Source organism: Cervus elaphus, chromosome 32 (genome assembly GCF_910594005.1).
Source record: "Cervus elaphus chromosome 32, mCerEla1.1, whole genome shotgun sequence".
NCBI lineage: Eukaryota > Metazoa > Chordata > Mammalia > Artiodactyla > Cervidae > Cervus > Cervus elaphus.
The window spans coordinates 9,472,887-9,497,792 of record NC_057846.1 but is presented as its reverse complement, the minus strand read 5'-3'; the positions used below and the strand labels follow the sequence as shown (position 1 = coordinate 9,497,792).

The 24,906-nt window shown below is 36.8% G+C and overlaps 1 protein-coding gene across 1 annotated transcript; it reads left to right on the top strand.

The window, feature by feature from the left end:
* The first annotated feature begins 1,573 nt into the window (after positions 1 to 1,573).
* On the top strand, positions 1,574 to 2,497 carry LOC122687741 (olfactory receptor 4A47-like). Its single transcript, XM_043893369.1, has one exon. It carries the CDS (start codon positions 1,574 to 1,576, stop codon positions 2,495 to 2,497), a length of 924 nt encoding a protein of 307 aa, XP_043749304.1.
* The last annotated feature ends 22,409 nt before the right edge of the window (positions 2,498 to 24,906 follow it).

Here is a 24,906-nt window from a genome sequence, read left to right as displayed (position 1 = left end):
TTTTAATCAATTGTCCTAACATGGTAAATATTTGTTTTTGTGCATATGCATGTGTCTATGTGTGTGTCCCATGCAATTTCTTTTAAATAATCTATAGTGAAATTAAGACAATTTTCTGAATAACCAAAAAAACATCATGAAGAAAGTGGAGAGACAGCTGAATGAAATAAAATATATCCTGGAGTAATACTGCATCCTTTTGCCTTTATTGTCATACTAAATGAATAAATAATTTGAAGTTTTTATGAGTAACTTAAGAAATCTTCCTTCAGATTGTGACCAAGACTCCACAAGGTAAGACCAACAGTGAAGAGTGTGAACCAAGCTTCACAATTGTGTGACTTTTATTATGTAAGAAATTAAATTTCTTTGAAAAAAGTCAAGCTTAGATTTAATTCTGGTTTTACCGTTGAAAAATATGTGATCTTGGGATAATTAATTAGATGCTTTAAGCCTTAGTTTCCTCAACTATGAAATGAGGGTTATAGTACTTACTGCAGAATTTAAGTGTGACATATTAAACTGTGAGTGTATGATTGGAATTCACTACAGGAGTTTTAAGAAATGAAGTAAGATAATCAGAACAAGATTCAAAAACAATCATACAAGCCACTTTAGGACAACAAGTTGTTCCTGGCAGAAATAAAAGTGGAAAGACACACAGGAAGCTACTGCAGTTGGCCAGGAAGGAAATAAAACTTGTTATATTTTGAAAGTAGAGACAACAGAATTCGTCAAGTGTGCCAATAAATAAAATTAGAACAACAAAGCAGTGAAGAAAATTCTAAAGTTTTTTGCCTGAGCAATTACGTGGAAGGTGGGTACCATTTAATGAGACAGGGAACTCCTTTTATATTGTGGAAACTTTAAAATTTATTTTTATATGTATTAAATTAATATCTAGTTATAAACATCCAAAATTGTATGTTGCCTATAAGGGTTCAAAAATAAGTAGAGAGATAGGGGCTTGATACAAAATTAAAGTGCTTCAGCATTTATTGTGCAGGAAAAGGAGGACTATCTAGGTTAAGGTCCTAAGGATTCTCAATGTGATTTGAGACAGTTCAGGACAGTGACCTTCAAGTCATAGTTTGATCCACTTAGACTGACTATGGAAATCAGCTTGATTGATATCAAGTATTACACCTTTGTGATGTCATTAGTGATGTACACTTTTAAGGAATTTTCTTCTCATCTTCTCTTGTGCTTTCACTTTTCTTTTAAAACTCAGCTAAAGCTTTCTCTCCTATGAAACTTCTTTCTTGGTTCTGGCTTGACTGATATGTTTTTACACTGAACCTTGGCTTTGTGTGAATACCCTTAGGACAGCTCTTATTACATGGGCTTGAAATTGTCTGAATCCTCATTATGTATCATACCATGGAGAGTAGGGAATTATGCCTCATTCAACTTGGTAATCTAAATATTTATGACACATTGCACACAAATACTCCATGATACTATTTTAATTGAATAGATTAAAAAAGGTTGAGATCCTACTACATTATAAAAGTTTTCCTCTTGTTTTGTAGGTGAACTGCTAATATGTGATGTCAGCTCCTGTACAGACTAAATGGAGCCAAGGAACTATGTAACTTACTTTGTCTTGCTGGGCCTCACAAAGAATCCAAAGGAACAGAAAGTCCTTTTTCTTCTGTTCCTGTTCTTCTACATTTTGACTGTGGTGCACAATCTGCTCATTGTCCTGACTATAACTGTCAGTAAGACCCTGAACTCACCAACGTACTTTTTTCTTTCCTGCTTATCATTTATAGATCTAACTGATTCCTCTTCTATTAATCCTAGATTGATTTCAGACTTGTTCCTTGGGAAAAATACCATATCTTTTGAATCTTGCATGACCCAGCTATTTACAGAACATTTTTTTGGTGGATCCGAGTTATCTATTCTGCTGGTGATGGCCTATGACCACTATGTGGCCATCTGTAAACCCCTGCATTATTTGGTGATCATGAGGCAGAGGGTGTGTGTTGTGCTGCTGATAGTGTCCTATTTTGGAGGTTTTCTGCACTCAATTATTCAACTTAGCACCATTTATGGGCTCCCATTTTCTGGCCCCAGTGTCATTGATCACTTTATGTGTGACATGCACCCATTATTGAAACTCGTCTGTACTGACATCTATGTCATCGATGTCTTAGTGTTGGCTAATGGAGGACTGATGTGCATTATTTTATTTCTGCTCTTACTTGTCTCCTATGGAGTCATCCTGCACTCTCTGAAGAACCTGAGTCAGGAAGGGAGGCGGAAATTCCTCCAGACCTATGGTTCCCACATCACTGTGGTTGTCTGTTTCTTTTTTCCCTGCATTTTCATGTATACAAGACCTGCTAAGACCTTCTCCATTGACAAATCATTGAGCATGTTTTATACAGTCATAAGCCCCATGCTGAACCCATTAATTTACAGTCTAAGAAATTCTGAGTTGACCAATGCTATGAAGAGACTCTGGAGAAAAATATGTCTTATCAAGTAGCAAATAATTGGATTATTCATAGTGAAGAATGTAATGCAGTGTTAGGGCCAGTCTCCTTGGAATGTAAATGTTGTCATAAATCTGATGTAAACTTTCCATTTCTATAAATGATTTATGATAATTATAACTAAAAACAGAACTACATGTCTGTGTATTAATAATAGTTTATCTGCTAAAATGTAACCTTTTAATGTCTGTTTTATTATTGCGTCTAGAAAGCTGAAATACAGTAGGGAATCGAAGATAATATTAGTCAATGGAATTTTTATAGTTGCACTAATTTTTACTTGATTTCTGATTTACTTTCAATACAATCTCATTCTTAGTTTTATTTTAGTGATATTCTTTTATTGTATCTTTTTGATTGTAATAGTTAAAATATTTAATGCTACACAGATTATCCTTTTTGTTCAATGTTATTTGCATTACATATGACACTTTAGGGTAATATTTAATTTTAAATAATTTATTGCCTGAAGAGGATCTCTGCCTACATGAAGTCCAGCTGCTTCCTCCCACACCCTGTATATTCGAAGATGGCCGTGTGGGGCAGCAAGTAGTGCTCTGGACAGCAGGAGATGGAGTGAGGAGCCAGTGCTGTGTGTGGAGAACAGCTGGAGCTTCCTGCACCCCAGGACCAGATATCTTGTTTTCCCCTTCTTTCTTTCCATTTGTTGCACTTAGGCCTTATTTGACCCCAACTCTTTCCCAACCCTATTCATCCAGGATCTTTAAGCTCTACAGCACCCCACTCTTCTTCAATGAAATCACACCCTGACATTATCCTTTCTGCTCTAAAGCCAACCAGATCATCCTTCCTTTCTATGGTTTTTTTTTTTTTTTCTGCTATGAGTAGCCTGACCAGATCCCTGGCTTGGAGAGCTCAGGCCTGAGTCCCCAGCACTGCCCTGAAGATCAGGACAGGTGTAGTGTGCAGGCCTTGCTCTCCCAGCGTGGGCCCTGCCCAGCCCTGCTAATCATCAATAAAGCCTTAACCACAAAACAAAAAATAAATAAATAAAAATAAATGAATTATTGAATATATGCTAGATATTAGTACATATAAAATAGATTTAAGCAAAATTCAGTACTGTAGAATAAACATTCCAAATCCATCCCAAACCAGAGCCCCTCCCATTTCTTCCAGATGCAGTCACTTAAACAATAATATTTGCAAAAATAACTGTGTTTGTAACTGTGTTTCCATTTATGAATTTTGAATTTTACTCCTGAGCCTCCTGAAGCTGTTTACATATCAGTTTACATAGACCTAACTCATTCTCTTTCCTCATTCTGCTTAACTGTGGTTTGAAGATAAACTGAAATTGATGTGTTAAATCTTGTTCATGTTTTCCTTCGTCTTTTTCTGTAAGAAATAATTATGCAGTGAAATCTTTCTGAAATTTTATAAGTTTGAGTTCCTCAAAGTGGAACAGTTGAGTCAATTGGTATGTGTATTTAAAAGGCTGATATTTATAGTTATTGCCAAAATGCAACTCATGACCAAAATTGTTACCACTGTCAGTGGAAAATTTTTTTGATCACATTCTGAACAACCAGTGCTTGATAAGCATTTGTAGCATAGGAAAGTCTGATTAAGAAATTGTTTCATTTGTGTACTTTAAAATTTTAATTTTATTGACATAGATAGATTTACAATATAGTGTTAGTTTCAGGTATTCAGTAAAGTGATTGAGTTATACATACATATATAGTCATTATTTTTTAGATACTTTTCTCATATAGGTTATCACAGAATGTTGATACTGTGTACTATACTATACAGTCCTATATAGTACCATATAGTAGTCCCTGTGCTATAGTACAGTAGTCCTGTCCAGTAGTCCCTGTGCTATAGTACAGTCGTCCCTGTGCCATAGTACAGTATCCTATACTATATAGTAGTCCCTGTGCTATAGTACAGTCATCCCTGTGCTATAGTACAGTTTCCCTGTGCCGTAGTACAGTATCCTGTACTATATAGTAGTCCCTGTGCTACAGTACAGTTGTCCCTGTGCTATATAGTAGTCCCCGTGCCATAGTACAGTCATCCCTGTGCCATAGTACAGTCGTCCCTGTGCTATAGTACAGTAGTCCCTGTGCCATAGTACAGTAGCCCCTGTGCTGTAGTACAGTAGTCCCTCTGCTATAGTACAGTAGGCCCTGTGCTATAGTACAGTCGTCCCTGTGCCATAGTCCAGTATCCTGTACTATATAGTAGTCCCTGTGCTATAGTACAGTCGTCCCTGTGCCATAGTCCAGTATCCTGTACTATATAGTAGTCCCTGTGCTATAGTACAGTCATCCCTGTGCCATAGTACAGTCGTCCCTGTGCTATAGTACAGTAGTCCCTGTGCCATAGTACAGTAGTCCCTGTGCCATAGTACAGTAGCCCCTGTGCTGTAGTACAGTAGTCCCTCTGCTATAGTACAGTAGGCCCTGTGCTATAGTACAGTAGTCTCTGTGCCATAGTCCAGTATCCTGTACTATATAGTAGTCCCTGTGCTATATAGTACAGTCGTCCCTGTGCCATAGTCCAGTATCCTGTACTATATAGTAGTGCCTGTGCTGTAGAGTAGGTCCCTGTGCTATACAGTAGTTGATTTTCTATGTCATATATAGTAGTGGAAATGAATGGAATTAGAACATTCTTCAACACCATAGACAAAAATAAACTCAAAATGGATCAAAGATGTAAATGCAAGGTCAGACACTGTAAATGTTTAGAGTAAAATGTAGGCAGAACACTCTTTGACATAAATTGCAGCAGCATACATTTTTGATTCACCTTCTAGAGTAATGAAGATAAAAGCAAAGATAAATACATGGGACCTAATTAAACTTAAAAGCTTTTGCACAGCAAAAGAAATCATAAACAAAATGAAAAGATAGCCCACAGAATGGGATAAAATATCTGCAAATGAAACAACTGACAACCCAAACGAAAAATAGGCAGAAGAACTAAATAGACAGTCCTCAAAGAAAACATAAAGATGGCCAAAAAACTCATGACAAGATGCTCAACATCACCACAGTAACTATAAGAGAAATACAAATCATTGTATAATTCAATTACAAATAAATAAGTTTTGTAGAATTTGGACAATTATTCACAAATTTAAAATGATGTCTTTTTGTTTCATGAATTGCCTATTAATGAATTTTATGTGTTTTATTTGATTGCCAGTCTTTTTCCATACTAATTTTTATATACTAAGGAATTATATACTAAGGAAATTATCCCATTTAACACATATGTGGAATTATTATTTTTTCAGCTTGTGATTTGCTTTTGATGTTTCTATATTGGGCAGAATATTTTTGGCCATATAGAAATATTTTTACATTTATATAATTAGATTTATCACTATTTTATATTTTTTATGTCTTGCTGAGAATTTTCCTATTCCAATGTTACCAAAATATTTTCCACATTATTTTCAACATTAAACTTTTAAGTCTCTTTGCTGTTTTATATTAAAATTTAAAACCACCCTCACTTCATTTAGATGTAAGGAGCTAAGTAGGGATCAAAGTTTAATTATTTTTATAGAACATAATTATTTTCCCTCAGGGCTTTAGTATTCCAACTATGCATTCTAAAATATGGCATGTGTTTTTATCCAATTCAGAACTCTGTTATCTTCAACTGGTCTCTTTATTCATGTGCAATTTAACACAAAATGTAATTGTAATTAAAATACACTTTGGTATCTGGTTAGTTTAAGACTCCTTCGTTATTATTTCTTAGCAGAACTAGGTTTATTCATACATATTTATATTTTAAAGTTAAATTTCAATAAGCCAGTCTGGTAAAATCTACATTTACTTAGTATTTTGAATAAGATTTAACTTATTTTAAAGAGCTTGAGAAAGATTTTGTACCTTCAAACAATTGAGAATTATTATCCATAATCTGAGTAGGTCTCTTAAGTCTTATTTTATGCTCATCAGGCCTATAAAGTTTCTTGTATGTAAATTTAGTCTTTTTAATTTTTTTTTATGTCACTACTTGAAACTGGGTCTTGTGATCTATTACATTTTCCAAGTATCTGTACTTTCAATATAGGAATTAAAAAAACAATGCATATTCATGGTACATCCTTCATACTCTTTAGTTTGCATTCTACAAGTTTTGACAAATACATAAGCTGTGTAGTCACCACCACAGCCAATATGCAGAATGTTTCATCATTTCTGTGTCATTTCAGTACATTTCACCAAAGTGTTTCTCCACTCACCTTTGTAATCACCTCCTGACTTTACCTCCAGGTCCTGGAAAACACTGAACAATTTCCATTCTATCAGTGCTGTCATTTTCCAGAATGCCAAATAAATTGAATCATACAGTATATAGTCTCTTTCTTCCAGATTTATTAAGGTATACTTGACAAGTTAAAACTTTGTATATTTCATGTGTACAATGTGATGATTTTATATATATATTAAGTGATTACCAGCACTTCCCTGGTGACTCAGACAGTAAAGAATCTGCCTGCCATGCAAAAGACCTGGGTTCAGTGCCTAGGTCTGGAAGATCCCCTGGAGCAGGGAATGGCTACCCTCCCCAGTATTCAAGTGATTACCAAGGTCAAGTGAATTAGCACATATATTACTTAATAGGCTTCCCTGGTGGCTCAGACGGTAAAGCGTCTGCCTACAATGTGGGAGACCCGGGTTCAATCCCTGGGTTTTTTTGTTTGTTTGTTTGTTTGTTTGTTTTTGGTGTGTGTTAGTCGTTTAGTCATGTCTGACTCTTGGTGACCTCATGAACTGTGGCCTGCCGGGCTCCTCTGTCCATGGAAGTCTCCAGGCAAAAATACTGGAGTGGGTTGCCATTTCATAGACCTTTTAAAATCTGCTCTCTCAGCAAAAGAGACACAGATGTATAGAACAGTCCTTCGGACTCTGTGGGAGAGGGCGAGGGTGGGATGATTTGGGAGAATGGCATTGAAACTTGTATATTATCATATGTGAAACGAATCACCAGTCCAGGTTGGATGCATGAGACAGGGCGCTCGGGGCTGGTGCACTGGGATGACCCAGAGGGATGGGATGGGGAGGGAGGAGGGAGGGGGGTTCAGGATGGGCAACACATGTACACCCATGGCAGATTCATGTCAATGTATGGCAAAGCCAATACAATATTGTAAAGCAATTAGCCTCCAATTAAAATAAATAAATTTATATTAAATATATAAAATAAAATAAAATCTGCTCCCCTAGCAAACTTAAGAGTGAAAGAGGGGAGTGCAATAGCTGGCATAAAACTCAGTATTAAAAAAACTAAGATAATGGCATCCAGTTCCCATCACTTCATGACAAATAGAAGGGGAAAAGGTAGAAGCAGTGACAGGTGTTATTTTCTTGGGCTTCAAAATCACTGTGAATGGTGACTACAGCTATGAAATTAAAAGACATCTGCTCCTTGGAAGGAAAGCTGTGACAAACCTAGACAGTGTATTAAAAAGCAAAGCCATCAATTTGCTGATAAAGGTCCATATAGTCAAAGCTATGGTTTTTTCAGTATTCTTCCCAAAATAGTTGCTTTCAGCATCTATCTCCCCAAGGTGGGTCCTAATTGCTTCCTGCTTCTCCAGTAAACTCTCTAAGATCAGCCAGTGTGTCTGACCCAAGCTTTTTGTAAATTACTGTTTCTGCACTAGGTGTTAGAGCATGTACGATTTTGTGTGCATTCTTCCAGGTTAGCGTCTTTATTTCTCAAAGACATCTTCCAATCCCCGCCCCCCCAAGTAAGCCCTGCTAGACCTCAAAGCCAAATTAGTTTGTGGTCTCATCTTCATGGTGCAAGGTTCCTTGTGTAGGTAACTTTATGTGGGGCTTGGATTCCTCACTTCTTGGAAATAAACTCTGCAATGGTAATTATCATCTTGTTTATGTGTAACTTGCTTGAGAGCTTGAGTTTGTTTTATTTTTTTTAAACACCTCACAAACACATCACAGGGGTTTTCTTTTCCCCAGTAATTTTTATTATTTTTTGGGCACACAACACAGCATGCGAGATCTTTGTTCCCCAATCAAAGATTGAATCCATGCTCCCTTAAGTGGAAGCATGGAGCCTTAACTACTGGACCACCAGAGAAGTCCCGGGAGTATGGGTATTGACTATACTATTAATATATCTCCACTCTTCCTACCTGTTTTGTTGCGGTTGCTTCTTTATATCTTTTGTTGCAGCAGATCATTTCTGATAATCTTCTGGCTGTTTTCACCAGTAGTTGCTCTGTAAACAGCTGTGATTGTGGTGTACTCATGGAAGAAGGTGAGCTCCAGGTTGTGCTAAGCGGCCATGTTGCCTCTTCTCTCCTACGTCTGTGTTCATGCCAGAACCACACTTCTTTGATCGCCATCGTTTTGTAGTATGCTTAGAATCAAGAATAGGAACACCTGACTAAGTTTATTCTTTGTCAAAATTGTTTTGGCTATGTGGATTCCCTTGATGTTTCACATAAATTTTAAGAAGGATTTTTTTTCTATTTCTATGGAAAACAATTTTGGGGTTTTGCTTGGAATTGCATTGAATATGTAGATGACTTTAGGTAGTATTGACATCTCAATATTCTCAATATTCCAACTTTTAAAAATTAATGTGTGTCTTTTGCAATATCTTTCAGCAACATTTTGCAGTTTTCAACATACAAGGCTTTTGTCTCCTGGTTTAAGTTTATTCTTCTGCAGGTTATTTATTGTAAATAAAACTTTCTTAGTTTGATATTTGAGCTGTTAATTGATATTACAGCAATTCAACATTCTTTCATGATAAAACCACCCTCTAAACAAATTGAGTGTAGAAGGAGTGTACTCCAACTAAATATAAAGACTGTATATGACAGATTCACAACTCACATCATACTAAACACTGAAATGTTAAAAGCTATCCCATTAAAGTCAGGAAAAAGACAAGTATGCCCATACTCACTACTAGGAAGGAAATTTTACATGATATTTTCCTGTTTTATTAATTGCTAAAGAATCTGCCTGCAAGGGATTTCTGTGTGTTAATTTTGTATCCTGCAACTTTACTATATTGGTTGATTAGCTCTAGTAATTTTCTGGTAGAGTCATTAGGGTTTTCTATGTAGAGGATCATGTCATCTGCAAACAGAGAGAATTTCAATTCATCTTTTCCTATTTGGATTCCTTTTTCTTCTTTTTCTGCTCTGATCGCTTGGCCAAAACTTCCAAAACGATGGTGAATAGTAGTGGTGAGAATGGGCACCCTTGTCTTGTTCCTGATTTTAGGGAAAATGCTTTCAATTTTTCACCATTGAGGGTAATGCTTGCCGTGGGTTTGTCAAATATAGCTTTTATTATGTTGAGGTATGTTCCTTCTATTCCTGCTTTCTGGAGAGTTTTAATCATAAATGGATGTTGAATTTTGTCAAAGGCTTTTTCTGCATCTATTGAGATAATCATATGGTTTTTATCTTTCAATTTGTTAATGTGGTATATTACATTGATTGATTTGTAGATATTAAAGAATCCTTGCATTCCTGGGATAAAGCCCACTTGGTCATGATGTATGATTTTTTTAATATGTTGTTGGATTCTGTTTGCTAGAATTTTGTTAAGGATTTTTGCATCTATATTCATCAGTGATATTGGCCTGTAGTTTTCTTTTTTTGAGGCATCTTTGTTCCTATACACTAACAATGAGAAAACAGAAAGAGAAATAAGAAACAATATCATTTACCATTGCAACAAAAAGAATAAAATACTTAGGAGTATATCTACCTAAAGAAACAAAAGAACTATATATAGAAAACTATAAAACACCGATGAAAGAAATCAAAGAGGACACAAACAGATGGAGAAATATACCGTGTTCATGGATTGGAAGATTCAATATTGTCAAAATGGCTATACTACCCAAAGTAATCTATAAATTCAATGCAATCCCTATCAAGCTACCAACGGTATTTTTCACAGACTAGAACAAATAATTTCACAATTTGTATGGAAATACAAAAAACCTCGAATAGCCAAAGTAATCTTGAGAAAGAAGAATGGAACTGGAGGAATCAACCTGCCTGACTTCAGGCTCTACTACAAAGCCACAGTCATCAAGACAGTATGGTACTGGCACAAAGACAGAAATATAGATCAATGCAACAGAATAGAAAACCCAGAGATAAATCCACAAACCTATGGACACCTTATCTTCGACAAAGGAGGCAAGAATGTACAATGGAAAAAAGACAACCTCTTTAACAAGTGGTGCTGGGAAAGCTGGTCAACCACTTGTAAAAGAATGAAACTAGAACACTTTCTAACACCATACACAAAAATAAACTCAAAATGGATTAAAGATCTAAATGTAAGACCAGAAACTATAAAACTCCTAGAGGAGAACATAGGCAAAACACTCTCTGACATAAATCACAGCAGGATCCTCTATGACCCACCTCCCAGAATATTGGAAATAAAAGCAAAAATAAACAAATGGGACTTAATCAAACTTAAAAGCTTTTGCACAACAAAGGAAACTATAAGCAATGTTGAAAGACAGCCCTCAGAATGGGAGAAAATAATAGCAAATAAAGCAACAGACAAAGGTTTAATCTCAAAAATATACAAGCAACTCCTGAAGCTCAATTCCAGAAAAATAAATGACCCAATCAAAAAATGGGCCAAAGAACTAAATAGACATTTCTCCAAAGATGGCTAACAAACACATGAAAAGATGCTCAATATCACTCATCATCAGAGAAATGCAAATCAAAACCACAATGAGGTACCATTACACGCCAGTCAGGATGGCTGCTATCCAAAAGTCTACAAGCAATAAATGCTGGAGAGGGTGTGGAGAAAAGGGAACCCTCTTACACTGTTGGTGGGAATGCAAACTAGTACAGCCACTATGGAGAACAGTGTGGAGATTTCTTAAAAAACTGGAAATAGAACTGCCATATGACCCAGCAATCCCACTTCTGGGCATACACACCAAGGAAACCAGATCTGAAAGACACGTGCACCCCAATGTTCATCACAGCACTGTTTATAATAGCCAGGACATGGAAGCAACATAGATGTCCATCAGCAGACGAATGGATAAGGAAGCTGTGGTACATATACACCATGGAATATTACTCAGCCATTAAAAAGAATTCATTTGAATCAGTCCTAATGAGATGGATGAAGCTGGAGCCCATTATACAGAGTGAAGTAAGCCAGAAAGATAAAGACCAATACAGTATACTAATGCATATATATGGAATTTAGAAAGATGGTAATGATAACCCTATATGCAAAACAGAAAAAGAGACACAGATGTACAGAACGACTTTTGGACTCTGTGGGAGAAGGCGAGGGTGGGATGTTTCGAGAGAACAGCATCAAAACATGTATATTATCTATGGTGAAACAGATCACCAGCCCAGGTTGGATGCATGAGACAAGTGCTTGGGGCTGGTGCACTGGAAAGACCCAGAGGGATCAGGTGGAGAGGGAGGTGGGAGGAGGGATCGGGATGGGGAATACATGTAAATCCATGACTTATTCATGTCAATGTATGGCAGAACCCACCACAATATTGTAAAGTAATTAGCCTCCAACTAATAAAAATAAATGGAATAAATAAATAAATAAACAGAATAAAACTTAAAAAAAAAATCTGCCTGCAATACAGGAGACCTGGGTTTGATCCCTGGGTCAGGAAGATCCCCTGTAGAAGGAAATGTCAACACATTCCAGTACTCTTGCCTGAAGAATTCCATGGATAGAGGACCTGGCAGGCTACAGTCCATGGGATCTCAAAGAGTCGGACACAACTGTGCAACTTTCACTTTCACTTCCATTTCACTTTTGTGGGATTAAATGAAAATACAAGTGAAAGTTTTTCAGTGATGTTTGACTCTTTGCAACTCCATGGACAATACAGTCCATGAAATTTTCCAGGCCAGAACACTGGAGTAGATAGCTTTTCCCTTCTCCAGGGCATCTTCCCAACCCAGGGATGGAACCCAGATCTCTCTGATTGCAGGCGGATTCTTTACCAGCTGAGCCACAAAGAAAGCCCTAGAATACTGGAGTGGGTAGCCTATCCCTTCTCTGGCAAATCTTCACAACCCAGGAATCGAACCAGGGTCTCCTGCATTGCATGTAGATTCTTTATGGGTAACTTCAGTTAAAAAAAATAATAACTAGATAAATAGTTTTTCTTCTAAATGGTGAAAAAAATATATATTTCTAAACAAACTTCAAGGCAGAGTAAATGCAGTACTAAATAAAAATAAAGAAAAACTTGCTGTGACAGGTAAGAAAATATATTTTTATTAAGTGTAACTTTAATGGAATGACTGAGCTGATATTTTATTCTTGAGCCATGATAACCTCTAAACGGTTCTAAAGCTATTATTTTCTTCGTGTTACATTTTCTGACCCTGACTATATGATTTGATCCAATGGTATCTTTACAGGTACTTGAACTTTTAAAACTCTGGAAAATCCCAGTGAATTCAATTAAGTATAAATCAGTCTTGGACGCATTCCAATTCTAAGACTCAATGAAAAAAGAAAGAAAGACCCAAGGATAAATGTGGCTAAAAGGGATAAAATGTCCAGCTCTTTGCCAATATCAGGAAAAAGATGATATCCTTTCAGGAACTGATACGAAACTTTTTAGAGGTTCTTTGTTAGGCTTAAAACATTCCATAAAAAGAAAACAAAAGAAAAGCACAAAGATATCTCTCAAAATTTCAGCAAGTTGGGTCCTACAGCATGGTCCAATGAAAAGGGCTAAAAAATTGGATGGCATTTTTCTGTTCTGCAATTAGTAGGAAAAGAAGTTACTAGAGACAATTTCCCTGCAAATGGTTAGTTGTTATTTTCCTGTGTCAATGCATAATTTGCTTATCTTTTGATAAATTATCCCAACCTGGTAAATCGTGTTTATATTTGTATTTATGCAGCATGGATTTTATTTTAAAACTTTACAGTGCAACCAAAAACAATCTTCTGAGGAATCAGAAATCTCCATGGAGAAAATGGGTAAACTGTTGAATGAAATAAAATACAATCTTAAGTAATAATGCCGTTTTTTTTTTTTTTTTTTTTTTTTTTTGCCATTTAGTGTCAAACTAGATGAAAGAAGAATTTCAGGTCCCTATGAGTGAGTTAAAAAGTCTTCCTTCAGACTGTGAACAAGCCTCCAGAAGGTAAGACTAACAGGAAATATTGAGAAACATGCTTCATCATTGTGTGAATTTATTAGGTAAATAAATTACTCTGAATGAAATAAAACTTTGATTTAATTCTAGTTTTATCACTTAAAAAGGTGTGACCTTGGGAAAATTAATTAGATGTTCTCAGTCTTAATTTCTTCAACTATGAAATGGGGAGTAAATTTCTTGTTATAGTAAGTTTACATGTGTCATATTGAATTATGAGGGCATGGCTGGAATTTGCTATAGGAGTTCCTAGTGTATACTAGTGTACAGTGATATAATCAAAATAGGGTTTAAAGAGGATCATATGGACTACTTCAAGAGAACACATTTTTGAGGCCAGAATAAAAGTGGAAAGAATTGGGCAGGAGGTTGTTTTAGGGCATCAGAAAGAACATGTGTGAGGGGTGGAGAATGATCTAATTTGGGGCGAAGTTTTAAAGTAGAGACAATGGGATCTGTTAAGGGTATCAACAAATTACTTGAGAGGCATATGGGAATGTAGAATACAGTGAAGTTTTTTGTCTGAGCAATTACATGACAAGTTGTATCATTTAATGAGATAGGGAATACCTTTTGTATTGTGGAACCTTTGAAATTTATTTTTTATGTATACGAAGTTGACATCCAATTGTAGATGTCCAAAATTAGAGAGGTTGCCTACACAAGATTGGAAATAAGTGGGGAGATATGTGCTTGAGAACGAAAATTAAAGTGCTTCAGCATTTGTCAGGAAAAAGAGCAATATCCAACTAAAGACCCTAAGGATCCTCAATGTGGTTTGAGAAAATTTTAAAACATTGACCTATTTTTAGGGTTTTTTTTCCTAATCACACTGAATATGTAGAAATTAAGTTAAATGTGTCTCAAGTATTAAACCTTTATTTATTGTTTATTGCACTAGATATACTCGCTAGTGTTAGTTCCTCAGTCATGTCCAACTCTTTGTGATCCCATAGGCTCTAGCCCACCAGGCTCCCCTGTCCATTGGATTCTCCAGGCAAGAACACTGGAGTTGGTAGCCATTCCCTTCTCCAGAGGATCTTCCTGACCCAGGGACTCAGGGATAGAACCTAAGTCTCCCCAAATTGCAGGCAGATTCTTTATGGCCTGAGCCATCATTATGATTTTATAAATGGTGTACCTTTTAAGGAATTCCCTTCTTATCTTCACTTGTTATTTCATTTTTTTCCCCTTAAACTACCAAAGATTTGTATTCCTTTGGGATGCTATCTCTGATTTCTGTTTCATTGATGTAGTCCTACAGTGAAACTCTTAGGTTGTGTGAATATTCTCATAATAGTACTTATTATATGAGTCTGATTATTTTCTGATCTCTTGTCATGTCTCACTGAAGGTAGGAAACTATGCCTTATTCAACTTGGTAATCACAAGATCTATGGCAACTGGACACGAATAATCCATATACATTACTTTAATTGAATGGATAAAAGGTTTGAAACTTATGCATTTAAAAATTTCTCACTGGTAAACTGTTTCTACTATGTGAACTCAGCTCCTGTAGAGACAGGATGGAACCAAGGAACAATGTGACTCACTTTGTCCTCCTGGGCCTCACACAGAATCCAAAGGAGCAGAAAGTCCTTTCTGTTATGTTCTTGTTCTTCTACATTTTGACCATGGTGGGTAATGTGCTCATTGTTGTGACTATAACTGTCGGTAAGACTCTTAACTCACCAATGTACTTTTTTCTTGCTAGCTTATCATTTATAGATTTTTCTTCTTCAGTTTCCCCAAGATGAATTTCAGACTTGATGTTTGGGGAAAATACCATATCCTTTGAATCTTGCATGATCCAGCTCTTTACTGAGCATCTTTTAGGTGGATCAGAGGTCATTCTTCTGCTGGTGATGACCTATGACCGCTATGTGGCCATCTGCAAGCCCTTGCATTATTTGGTCATAGTGAGGCAGAGGGTATGTGTTGTTCTGCTGGTGGTGTCCTGGGTTGGAGGCTTTCTGCACTCAGTAATTCAACTTAGCACTATTTATGGGCTCCCATTCTGTGGTCCCAATGTCATTGATCACTTTCTCTGTCACATGCAACCTTTACTGAAAGGTTACAAGTACTGAAATGGTCTGTACTGACACCTATGTCATTGGCATCTTAGTTGTGGCCAATAGAGGACAGATCTGCACTATAGTGTTTCTGCTCTTACTTATGTCCTGTAGAGTTATCCTGCACTCTCTGAAGAGCCTGAGTCAGGAAGGGAGGCAGAACGCCCTCCAGACCTGTGGTTCCCACATCATTGTCGTTGTCTGTTTCTTTGTTCCCTCTATATTTGTAAATGCAAGACCTGATAAGACCTTTCCCTTGATAAATCTTTGACTGTGTTTTATGCAGTTATAACTCTTATGCTGAACCCACTAATCTATAGTCTAAAAAACTCTGAACTGACTAATGCTATGAAGAGGCTCTGGAGAAAAAAAATGTCATATCAGGCAGTAGATAAATGCATTATCTATCATGACAAAAATAATTTAGCATTAGAGCCAATAATCTTGGAGTGTAAAAGTTTTCATAAGTCTGATGCAAACTTATCTTTACTCTGATTTAATGTATAATTAAAATATGAGCTATATGTTTGTGTTACTATTTTTTATTTTTAATTAGAGGATAATTATTTTTTAATATTGTGATGGTTTCTACTATACATCAACATGAATCTACCATATGTTTATTAACAGTTTCTCTGCTAGAATGTGAACTTTATAATATCTATTTTAACACTGTACCTAGAGATGTAAAATGTATTTATGGTAGGGAGTCAGTAATAATATGTCATTTTTTACTGAATTAGATTTTTATAAACACACCATTGTTTACTCAAATTCTTATTTAATTCTTTCTCATTCTTTATTTTAGTCTTAGTTTTTGGTTTTATCTTCAATACTTTTATTGTACTAGTTAAAAATATATAAACTGTCTTCTTATTCAGTTTCATTTGAGTTACATATTACATTTTAGTGTAATATTACTTTTTTAAGTGAAATATTGAAAATATATTGGATAAGAGTACATATAGAAATAGAATTTATGCAACATTCAGCACCTTGAATAAAACTCCTGCTCATCCCCAAACCAGAGCCTCCCAGATTTTTCAGATGTGGTCATTTCACTTTGTTTCTAAAATTCTTTAAGTAATAATCTTTTCAAAAGTAAGTATATTTTCACATATTTTTGCTACTATTTTTGTAACTAACATTGTTAAATAGTAACAAAAAATATATGAAAATATTCTGTGTATACATTTTTCTTTTTACTTCTCAACCTCCTGAAGATCTTTACATGCAAATGTGTGTGCTAAGTCCATTCAGTTGCGTCTGTCTCTGTGCCACCCTACTGACTGTAGCCGGCCAGGCTCCTCTCTTCATGGAATACTCCAGGCAAGAATACTGGAGTGGGTTGCCTTTCCAGGGGATCTTCCCAACCTAAGGATTGAACCCAGGTCTCCACATTGCAGGCAGATTCTTTACCATCTGAGCCACCAAGGAGCCTCCATACAAGTCTATAAAACTAAATAATTTTTTCTTCATACTGCTTAACTGTGATATAAAGATACACTAACATTGATGCATCCAGTCCCATTCATCTTTTCCTCAGTCTTTTACTCCCCTAAGTTTGGAAAATACCCTTTTGACACATTCCAAAATTCAGTGCTTGGTAAAGATTTATGTTGTATGAAAGTCTGATTAAATAAATAATTCTACTTGTATACTTTAATTACAAATAAATAAATAAAGTTGAATTTGAGCATCTATTCATAGGTTTAAAATGATTTATATTCTTTTCTCACAAATTGCCTATTAAGAAATTTTATATGTTTTAGTTGATTGTTCATCTTTATCTATACTGAACGGCATTTAATTATATACTAAAAAAAAATCTCATTTACTTTGTATGTGGAATTATTATTTTTCTAGCTTGTAATTTGTTTTTCTTATTTTTATACTGTGCAGAACATTTAAAATTTAATGTAACCAAAATATTCTTCTCCACATTTAACTTTTTAAGTATTTTTGCTATTTTATGTTTTATATTTAAAATTTGAAACCATCTACACATCATTTGATGTGAAGTGTTAAGTAGGGATCACATTTCAATTATTACTCTAGATTTCCAGTTTTTTATAAGGATATTTATTTCTCCCCATAGCTTTGGTATTCAAACTATGCAATCAAAAATATGGCATGTGTTTGGATCAAACTCAGGCTGCCATTATGTTCACTTGATCTCTTTTTTCATGTGTAATTTAACACAGAATATAATTATATATTATTTAAAATAAACTTTATATCTCATAAGTCTAGGACTCCTTTATTTAGTATTCCTTATCAGAGCTATGCTTATTCTTACATATTCATACTTTAAAATTAAATTTCAATATGCCTTTCCAGTTAAAACTGTACTTAGTATTTTGAATAGATTTGACTGGGAAAGAATTTGTATCTTCAGAGAATTCATAATTTTTATACACAAACTACATAGGTCTTCCACTTAGAGGTCTTCCTTTATGTTCAAGTCTCCCTATATTTCTAGTTTGCAACTTTAGATTTTTGAATTTGTATGCCACTGTTTTAAACTGGATTATGTCTTCTATCACATTTTCCAAGCATCTGTACTTTCGATGTATGACATCTGTTTTTTAAGCTTTTTAATAGCATGTGATCTTCACAGTACATCCATCATTTAAAAAAAAAATCTAAGTTCTATAAATTTTGATACACAAGTCATGTAGTCACTGTCACATTCAATATTCAGAATGTTTCATCATCAGTAGTATTTCTCCATGAACTTTGTAATCACCTCCTGTCTTCATTTCCAAGTCCATTTCCTTTCCTTTAGTTTTGTCATTTTCCAGAATGTCAAATTCAATCATATGGCATGTAAACTTTCCCTCATAGCTTTATTGGGGTATAATTGACAAATTAAAATGTATATTTCAGATTACAGTGTGATGACTTTATACATATATACTCTGTTGAAGTGGTTAACAGTCCACACTTCCAAAGCATAGGGCATGGATTCTACCCCTGGTTAAAGAACTAAGATCCTGCTTGCTCTATGATGCAGACAAAAAAGGAAGAATAAAAAAAAAAAGTCAAGGGTACAATATAGTTTAATAAACTATAGCCAACATGAGCTTCCCAGATAGTACTAGTGGAGTCAGTGCAGGACATATAAGTGAAAGTTTCAGTTCCTGGGTCAAGAAGATCCTCTGGAGTAGGAAATGGCAATTTGCTCCAGTATTCTTGTCTGGGAAATCCCACTGATATAAGAGCCTGGCAGGCTGCAGTCCATGGGGTCACAAAAGCATGAAACAACTGAGCGACTTAGCAAGCACATGTTATGTTTCATGGATACATACACTAAGAGAAAGTTAAGAAAAAGAATAGTAAATATATAGATTTTAATATATCAAAGGAGTAGTACTGCAGGTTAGTGGGAAACAGAATGATTATTCTGTACATGTACTGGGAAAATTCATCTATCCTTCTAATCAGAAAAGTGAAAGTGAAAGTAGCTCAGTCGTGTCTGACTCTTTGCGAGCCCATGGGCAATACAGTCCATGGAATTCTGCAGGCCAGAATATCAGAGGGGGTAGCCTTTCCTTCCTCCAGAGGATCTTCCCAACCCAGGGATCAAACCCAGGTCTCCCTCATTGCAGGCAGGTTTCTTTACCAGTTGATCAGAAAAGAATGGGTATTTCCTCTTCACACTGTACTTGAAAATGTATATCCTATGTGGGTTAAATATGTAAATGTGAAAGTGTGCTCAGCTGCTCAGTCATGTCTGACTCTTTGCCACCTCGTAGACTATATTCTGTTGTCCATGAAGTTATCACAGCAATAATACTGGAATAGGTTGCCATTTCCTCCTCCAGGGGATCTTCCCAAGCCAGCAGGTTCTTTACCACTGAGCCACTTGGGAAGCCCAAATGGTGAAAATGATTCACTTTAAAAAGCATAAAGATAATTATCCTTATAACTTGGGACAGGAAAAACAAGAACTTTGCATAGCTCTTTCATCCTGGATCCACTTTCCATATCCCTATATCATAGCATATGTGAGGAATCTTTGATGAGACCACATTCACTGCTGTATCCAGATGTGAATTCTTCTCATTCTGATAATCTGAAAGTATTTAATTCACCATTCAAATTTCTTTCTGGTTAGAAGATCTAAAGTGTGTTATATTTCTTTCACCAAAGAATAAATGGAACTTTATTGCTGGATTTCTTCAATATGTGCTAAATATTTAGGCCATTAATATTGATAAGTATATGAAGTGAATCCACTTATAATTTCAGAAAATGATGATGATATATTTTGTGCCTCAGTATCTGTATAGTAGGTGGAATTCTCATAAGAAACATGCAAAGCCAGAGCTTTATTAAGGCTGTATGTAACACAATCAATGACCCCAAAACTACTATAGAATCACTAAATTATAAACAGAGAAAATATCTTTCATTTAAGTCAAGAACATATTGATTGCAGAGAATCAGAAAGTCATTCACTATATAAAACAAAATAGTCTGCACTCAAAATGTTATACATTGGGGAGGAGCCAAGATGGCAGAGGAGTAGGACGGGGAGATCACTTTCTCTCCTACAAATTCATCAAAAGAATAACTGAACACAGAGCAAACTTCGCGAAACAACTTCTGATCGCTAGCTGAGGTCATCAGGCGCCCAGAAAAGCAGCCCATTGTCTTCGAAAGGAGGTAGGACAAAATATAAAAGATAAAAAGTGAGACAAAAGAGCTAAGGATGGAGATCCGTCCCGGGAACTCTTAGGCGGCATTGCTTGGGGTAGGGTCCGGGCCTGAGAGCCCTGAGGACAATCGGAGGGAGCTTCTGTGAGTTGCCAACTTGAACTGTGGGAGACCAAAAGAGAGAGAGTAAATTAACCGGCCTGAACACACTGCCGGCCGCTCGCAGAACAAAGAGACCGAGAGGGTCCAGAGAGGAGCTCGCAGGCTGCGGACCGGCCCAGCCCCGCCGGAGGCAGGAGGCAGGGGGTAGGGGAAGGTCGCGGCAAGACACAGGGCGCAGGCACCCGACCGGCGCGGGCGGGGACTGGGGCTGGGGACGCGAGGGCAGAAGGCGCGCGCACCCGACTGGCGCCAGAGGAAACTGAAACTGGGTCCGCGGAAGGGAGGGGGCGTGCCACACTTGGGGAGAGGGCGCCCACCAAGCCCCTGGCTGCCTGGACCGCTCTGACAGGAAAGGCACAGAGAGCAGGCGCAGCTTTTCGCTCTGCGCTTTTGTGGAACACCCAAGGGCTGGAGCCTCGCGCAGCGCGGGGCGCGCTCCATATAGAGCAGCCGGGAGCCTGAGCAGCGCAGACGGAGAAAGCAGCGTCAGCCCCTCCCGGCAGCGCCAGCCCGACCCCGCAGCCCAAGCCCGTCCCCATAGCACCAGCCACTTCCGGCAGCGCCAGCCCCTCCCGGCAGCGCGACGGAACTAGCTACCTGAGTAAGAGTCCACCTCCGCCCGCCTGTGTCAGGGCGGAAATGAGGCTCTGAAGAGACCGGCAAACAGAAGCCAAATAAACAAAGGGAACCGCTTCAGAAGGGACTGGTGCAACAGATTAAAATCCCTCTAGGAAACGTTGACTACACCGGAAGAGGCCTGTAGATATCGAGAAGCATAAGCTGGAACGAGGAGCTATCTGAAACTGAGCCGAACCCACAGTGACCGCAACAGCTCCAGAGAAACTCCTAGATACAATTTTACATTTTTCTCTTTTTTTTCTTTTTTTTTCCTTTTTTTATTTTTTATTTTTTCTCTTTTATTTTCCTTTAAAATCCCCTATTACTCCCCCATTACTCCTTAACTTTCATTTCCATAGACTTCTACGATTTTTTAATTAGGGGGGGAAAAAATTTTTTTTTTTTCTTTCTTTCTTTTTTTTTTTTTTCTTTTTCTTTCTTTTTTTTTCTTTTTTCTTCTTTTTTTTTCTTTCCTTCTTCTCTTCTATTTTCTATTTTTCTTTTTCTCTTATTTCTTTTAAAGTCCTCTAGTACTCCTCTACTACTCCTTAATTTTCATTTTCAATACACTATAACCTTACAAAAAAAAAAAAAAAAAGAAGAGAAGCCCTATTTTTAAACCGAAGATTATTCTCTCCCAATCTTGACTCTCTGTTTTCTACCTCAGAACACCTCTATTTCCTCCTTTCCCCTTCTCTTCCCAATCCAATTCTATGAATCTTTGTAGGTGACTGGGCTACGGAGAACACTCTGGGAACAGACAGCTGCGTAGATCTGTCTCTCCCCTCTTGAGTCCCCCTTTTTCTCCTCCTGCTCATCTCTATCTCCCTCCTCCCTCTCCTCTTCTTCATGTAACTCTGTGAACCTCTCTGGGTGTCCCTAACGGGGGAGAATCTTTTCGCCATTAACCTAGAAGTTTTATTATCAGTGCTGTATAGTTGGAGAAGTCCTGAGACTACAGGAAGAATAAAACTGAAATCCAGAGGCAGGAGACTTAAGCCCAAAACCTGAGAACACCAGAAAACTCCTGACTACATGGAACTTTAAGTAATAAGTGACTGTCCAAAAGCCTTCACACCTACACTGAAACCAACCACCACCCAAGAGCCAATAAGTTTTAGAGCAAGACATACCACGCAAATTCTCCAGCAACGCAGGAACATAGCCCTGAACATCAACATACAGGCTGCCCAAGGTCACACCTAACACATAGACCCATCTCAAAACTCATTACTGGGTACTCCATTGCTCTCCAAAGAGAAGAAATCAAGTTCCACGCACCAGAACACTGACGCACGCTTCCCTAACCAGGAAATCTTGACAAGCCAATCGTCTAACCCCACCCACTGGGTTAATCCTCCACAACAAAAAGGAACCACAGACCTCCAGAATACAGAAAGCCCACTCCAGATACAGCAATCTAAACAAGATGAAAAGGCAAAGAAATACCCAACAGGTAAAGGAACATGAAAAATGCCCACCAAGTCAAACAAAAGAGGAGGAGATAGGGAATCTACCTGAAAAAGAATTTAGAATAATGATAATAAAAATGATCCAAAATCTTGAAAACAAAATGGAGTTACAGATAAATAGCCTGGAAACAAAGATTGAAAAGATTCAAGAACTGTTTAATAAAGACCTAGAAGAAATAAAAAAGAGTCAATTAAAAATGAATAATGCAATGAATGAGATCAAAAACACTTTGGAGGGAATCAAGAGTAGAATAACGGAGGCAGAAGATAGGATAAGTGAGGTAGAAGATAAAATAGTGGAAATAAATGAAGCAGAGAGGAAAAAAGAAAAAAGGATCAAAAGAAATGAGGACAACCTCAGGGACCTATGGGACACTGTGAAACACCCCAACATTCGAATCATAGGAGTTCCAGAAGAAGAAGACAAAAAGAAAGGCCATGAGAAAATACTGGAGGAGATAATAGCTGAAAACTTCCCTAAAATGGGGAAGGAAATAGCCACCCAAGTCCAAGAAACCCAGAGAGTCCCAAACAGGATAAACCCAAGGCGAAACACCCCAAGACACATATTAATCAAATTAACAAAGATCAAACACAAAGAACAAATATTAAAAGCAGCAAGGGAAAAACAACAAATAACACACAAAGGGATTCCCATAAGGATAACAGCTGATCTATCAATAGAAACCCTCCAGGCCAGAAGGGAATGGCAGGACGTACTGAAAGTAATGAAAGAGAATAACCTACAACCTAGATTACTGTATCCAGCAAGGATCTCATTCAGATATGAAGGAGAATTCAAAAGCTTTACAGACAAGCAAAAGCTGAGAGAATTCAGCACCACCAAACCAGCTCTTCAACAAATGGTAAAGGATCTTCTCTAGACAGGAAATGCAGAAAGGTTGTATAAACGTGAACCCAAAACAACAAAGTAAATGGCAACGGGACCACACCTATCAATAATTACCTTAAATGTAAATGGGTTGAATGCCCCAACCAAAAGACAAAGATTGGCTGAATGGATACAAAAACAAGACCCCTATATATGCTGTCTACAGGAGACCCACCTCAAAACAAGAGACACATACAGACTAAAAGTGAAGGGCTGGAAAAAAATATTTCATGCAAACGGAGACCAAAAGAAAGCAGGAGTCGCAATACTCATATCAGATAAAATAGACTTTCAAATAAAGGATGTGAAAAGAGACAAAGAAGGACACTACATAATGATCAAAGGATCAATCAAAGAAGAAGATATAACAATTATAAATATATATGCACCCAACATAGGAGCACCGCAATATGTACGGCAAACACTAACGAGTATGAAAGAGGAAATTAATAGTAACACAATAATAGTGGGAGACTTTAATACCCCACTCACAACTATGGATAGATCAACTAAACAGAAAATTAACAAGGAAACACAAACCTTAAATGACACAATGGACCAGCTAGACCTAATTGATATCTATAGGACATTTCACCCCAAAACAATCAACTTCACCTTTTTCTCAAGTGCACACGGAACCTTCTCCAGAATAGATCACATCCTGGGCCATAAATCTAGTCTTGGAAAATTCAAAAAAATTGAAATCATTCCAGTCATCTTTTCTGACCACAGTGCAGTAAGATTAGATCTCAATTACAGGAAAAAAATTGTTAAAACTTCAAACACCTGGAGGCTAAATAACACGCTTCTGAATAACCAACAAATCATAGAAGAAATCAAAAAAGAAATCAAAATATGTATAGAAATGAATGAAAATGAAAACACAACAACCCCAAACCTATGGGACACTGTAAAAGCAGTGCTAAGGGGAAGGTTCATAGCATTACAGGCTTACATCAAGAAACAAGAAAAAAACCAAATAAATAACCTAACTCTACACCTAAAGCAATTAGAGAAGGAAGAAATGAAGAACCCCAGAGTTAGCAGAAGGAAAGAAATCTTAAAAATCAGGGCAGAAATAAATGCAAAAGAAACTAAAGAGACCATAGCAAAAATCAACAAAGCTAAAAGCTGGTTTTTTGAAAAAATAAACAAAATTGACAAACCATTAGCAAGACTCATTAAGAAACAAAGGGAGAAGAACCAAATCAACAAAATTAGAAATGAAAATGGAGAGATCACAACAGACAACACTGAAATACAAAGGATCATAAGAGACTACTACCAGCAGCTCTATGCCAATAAAATGGACAACTTGGATGAAATGGACAAATTCTTA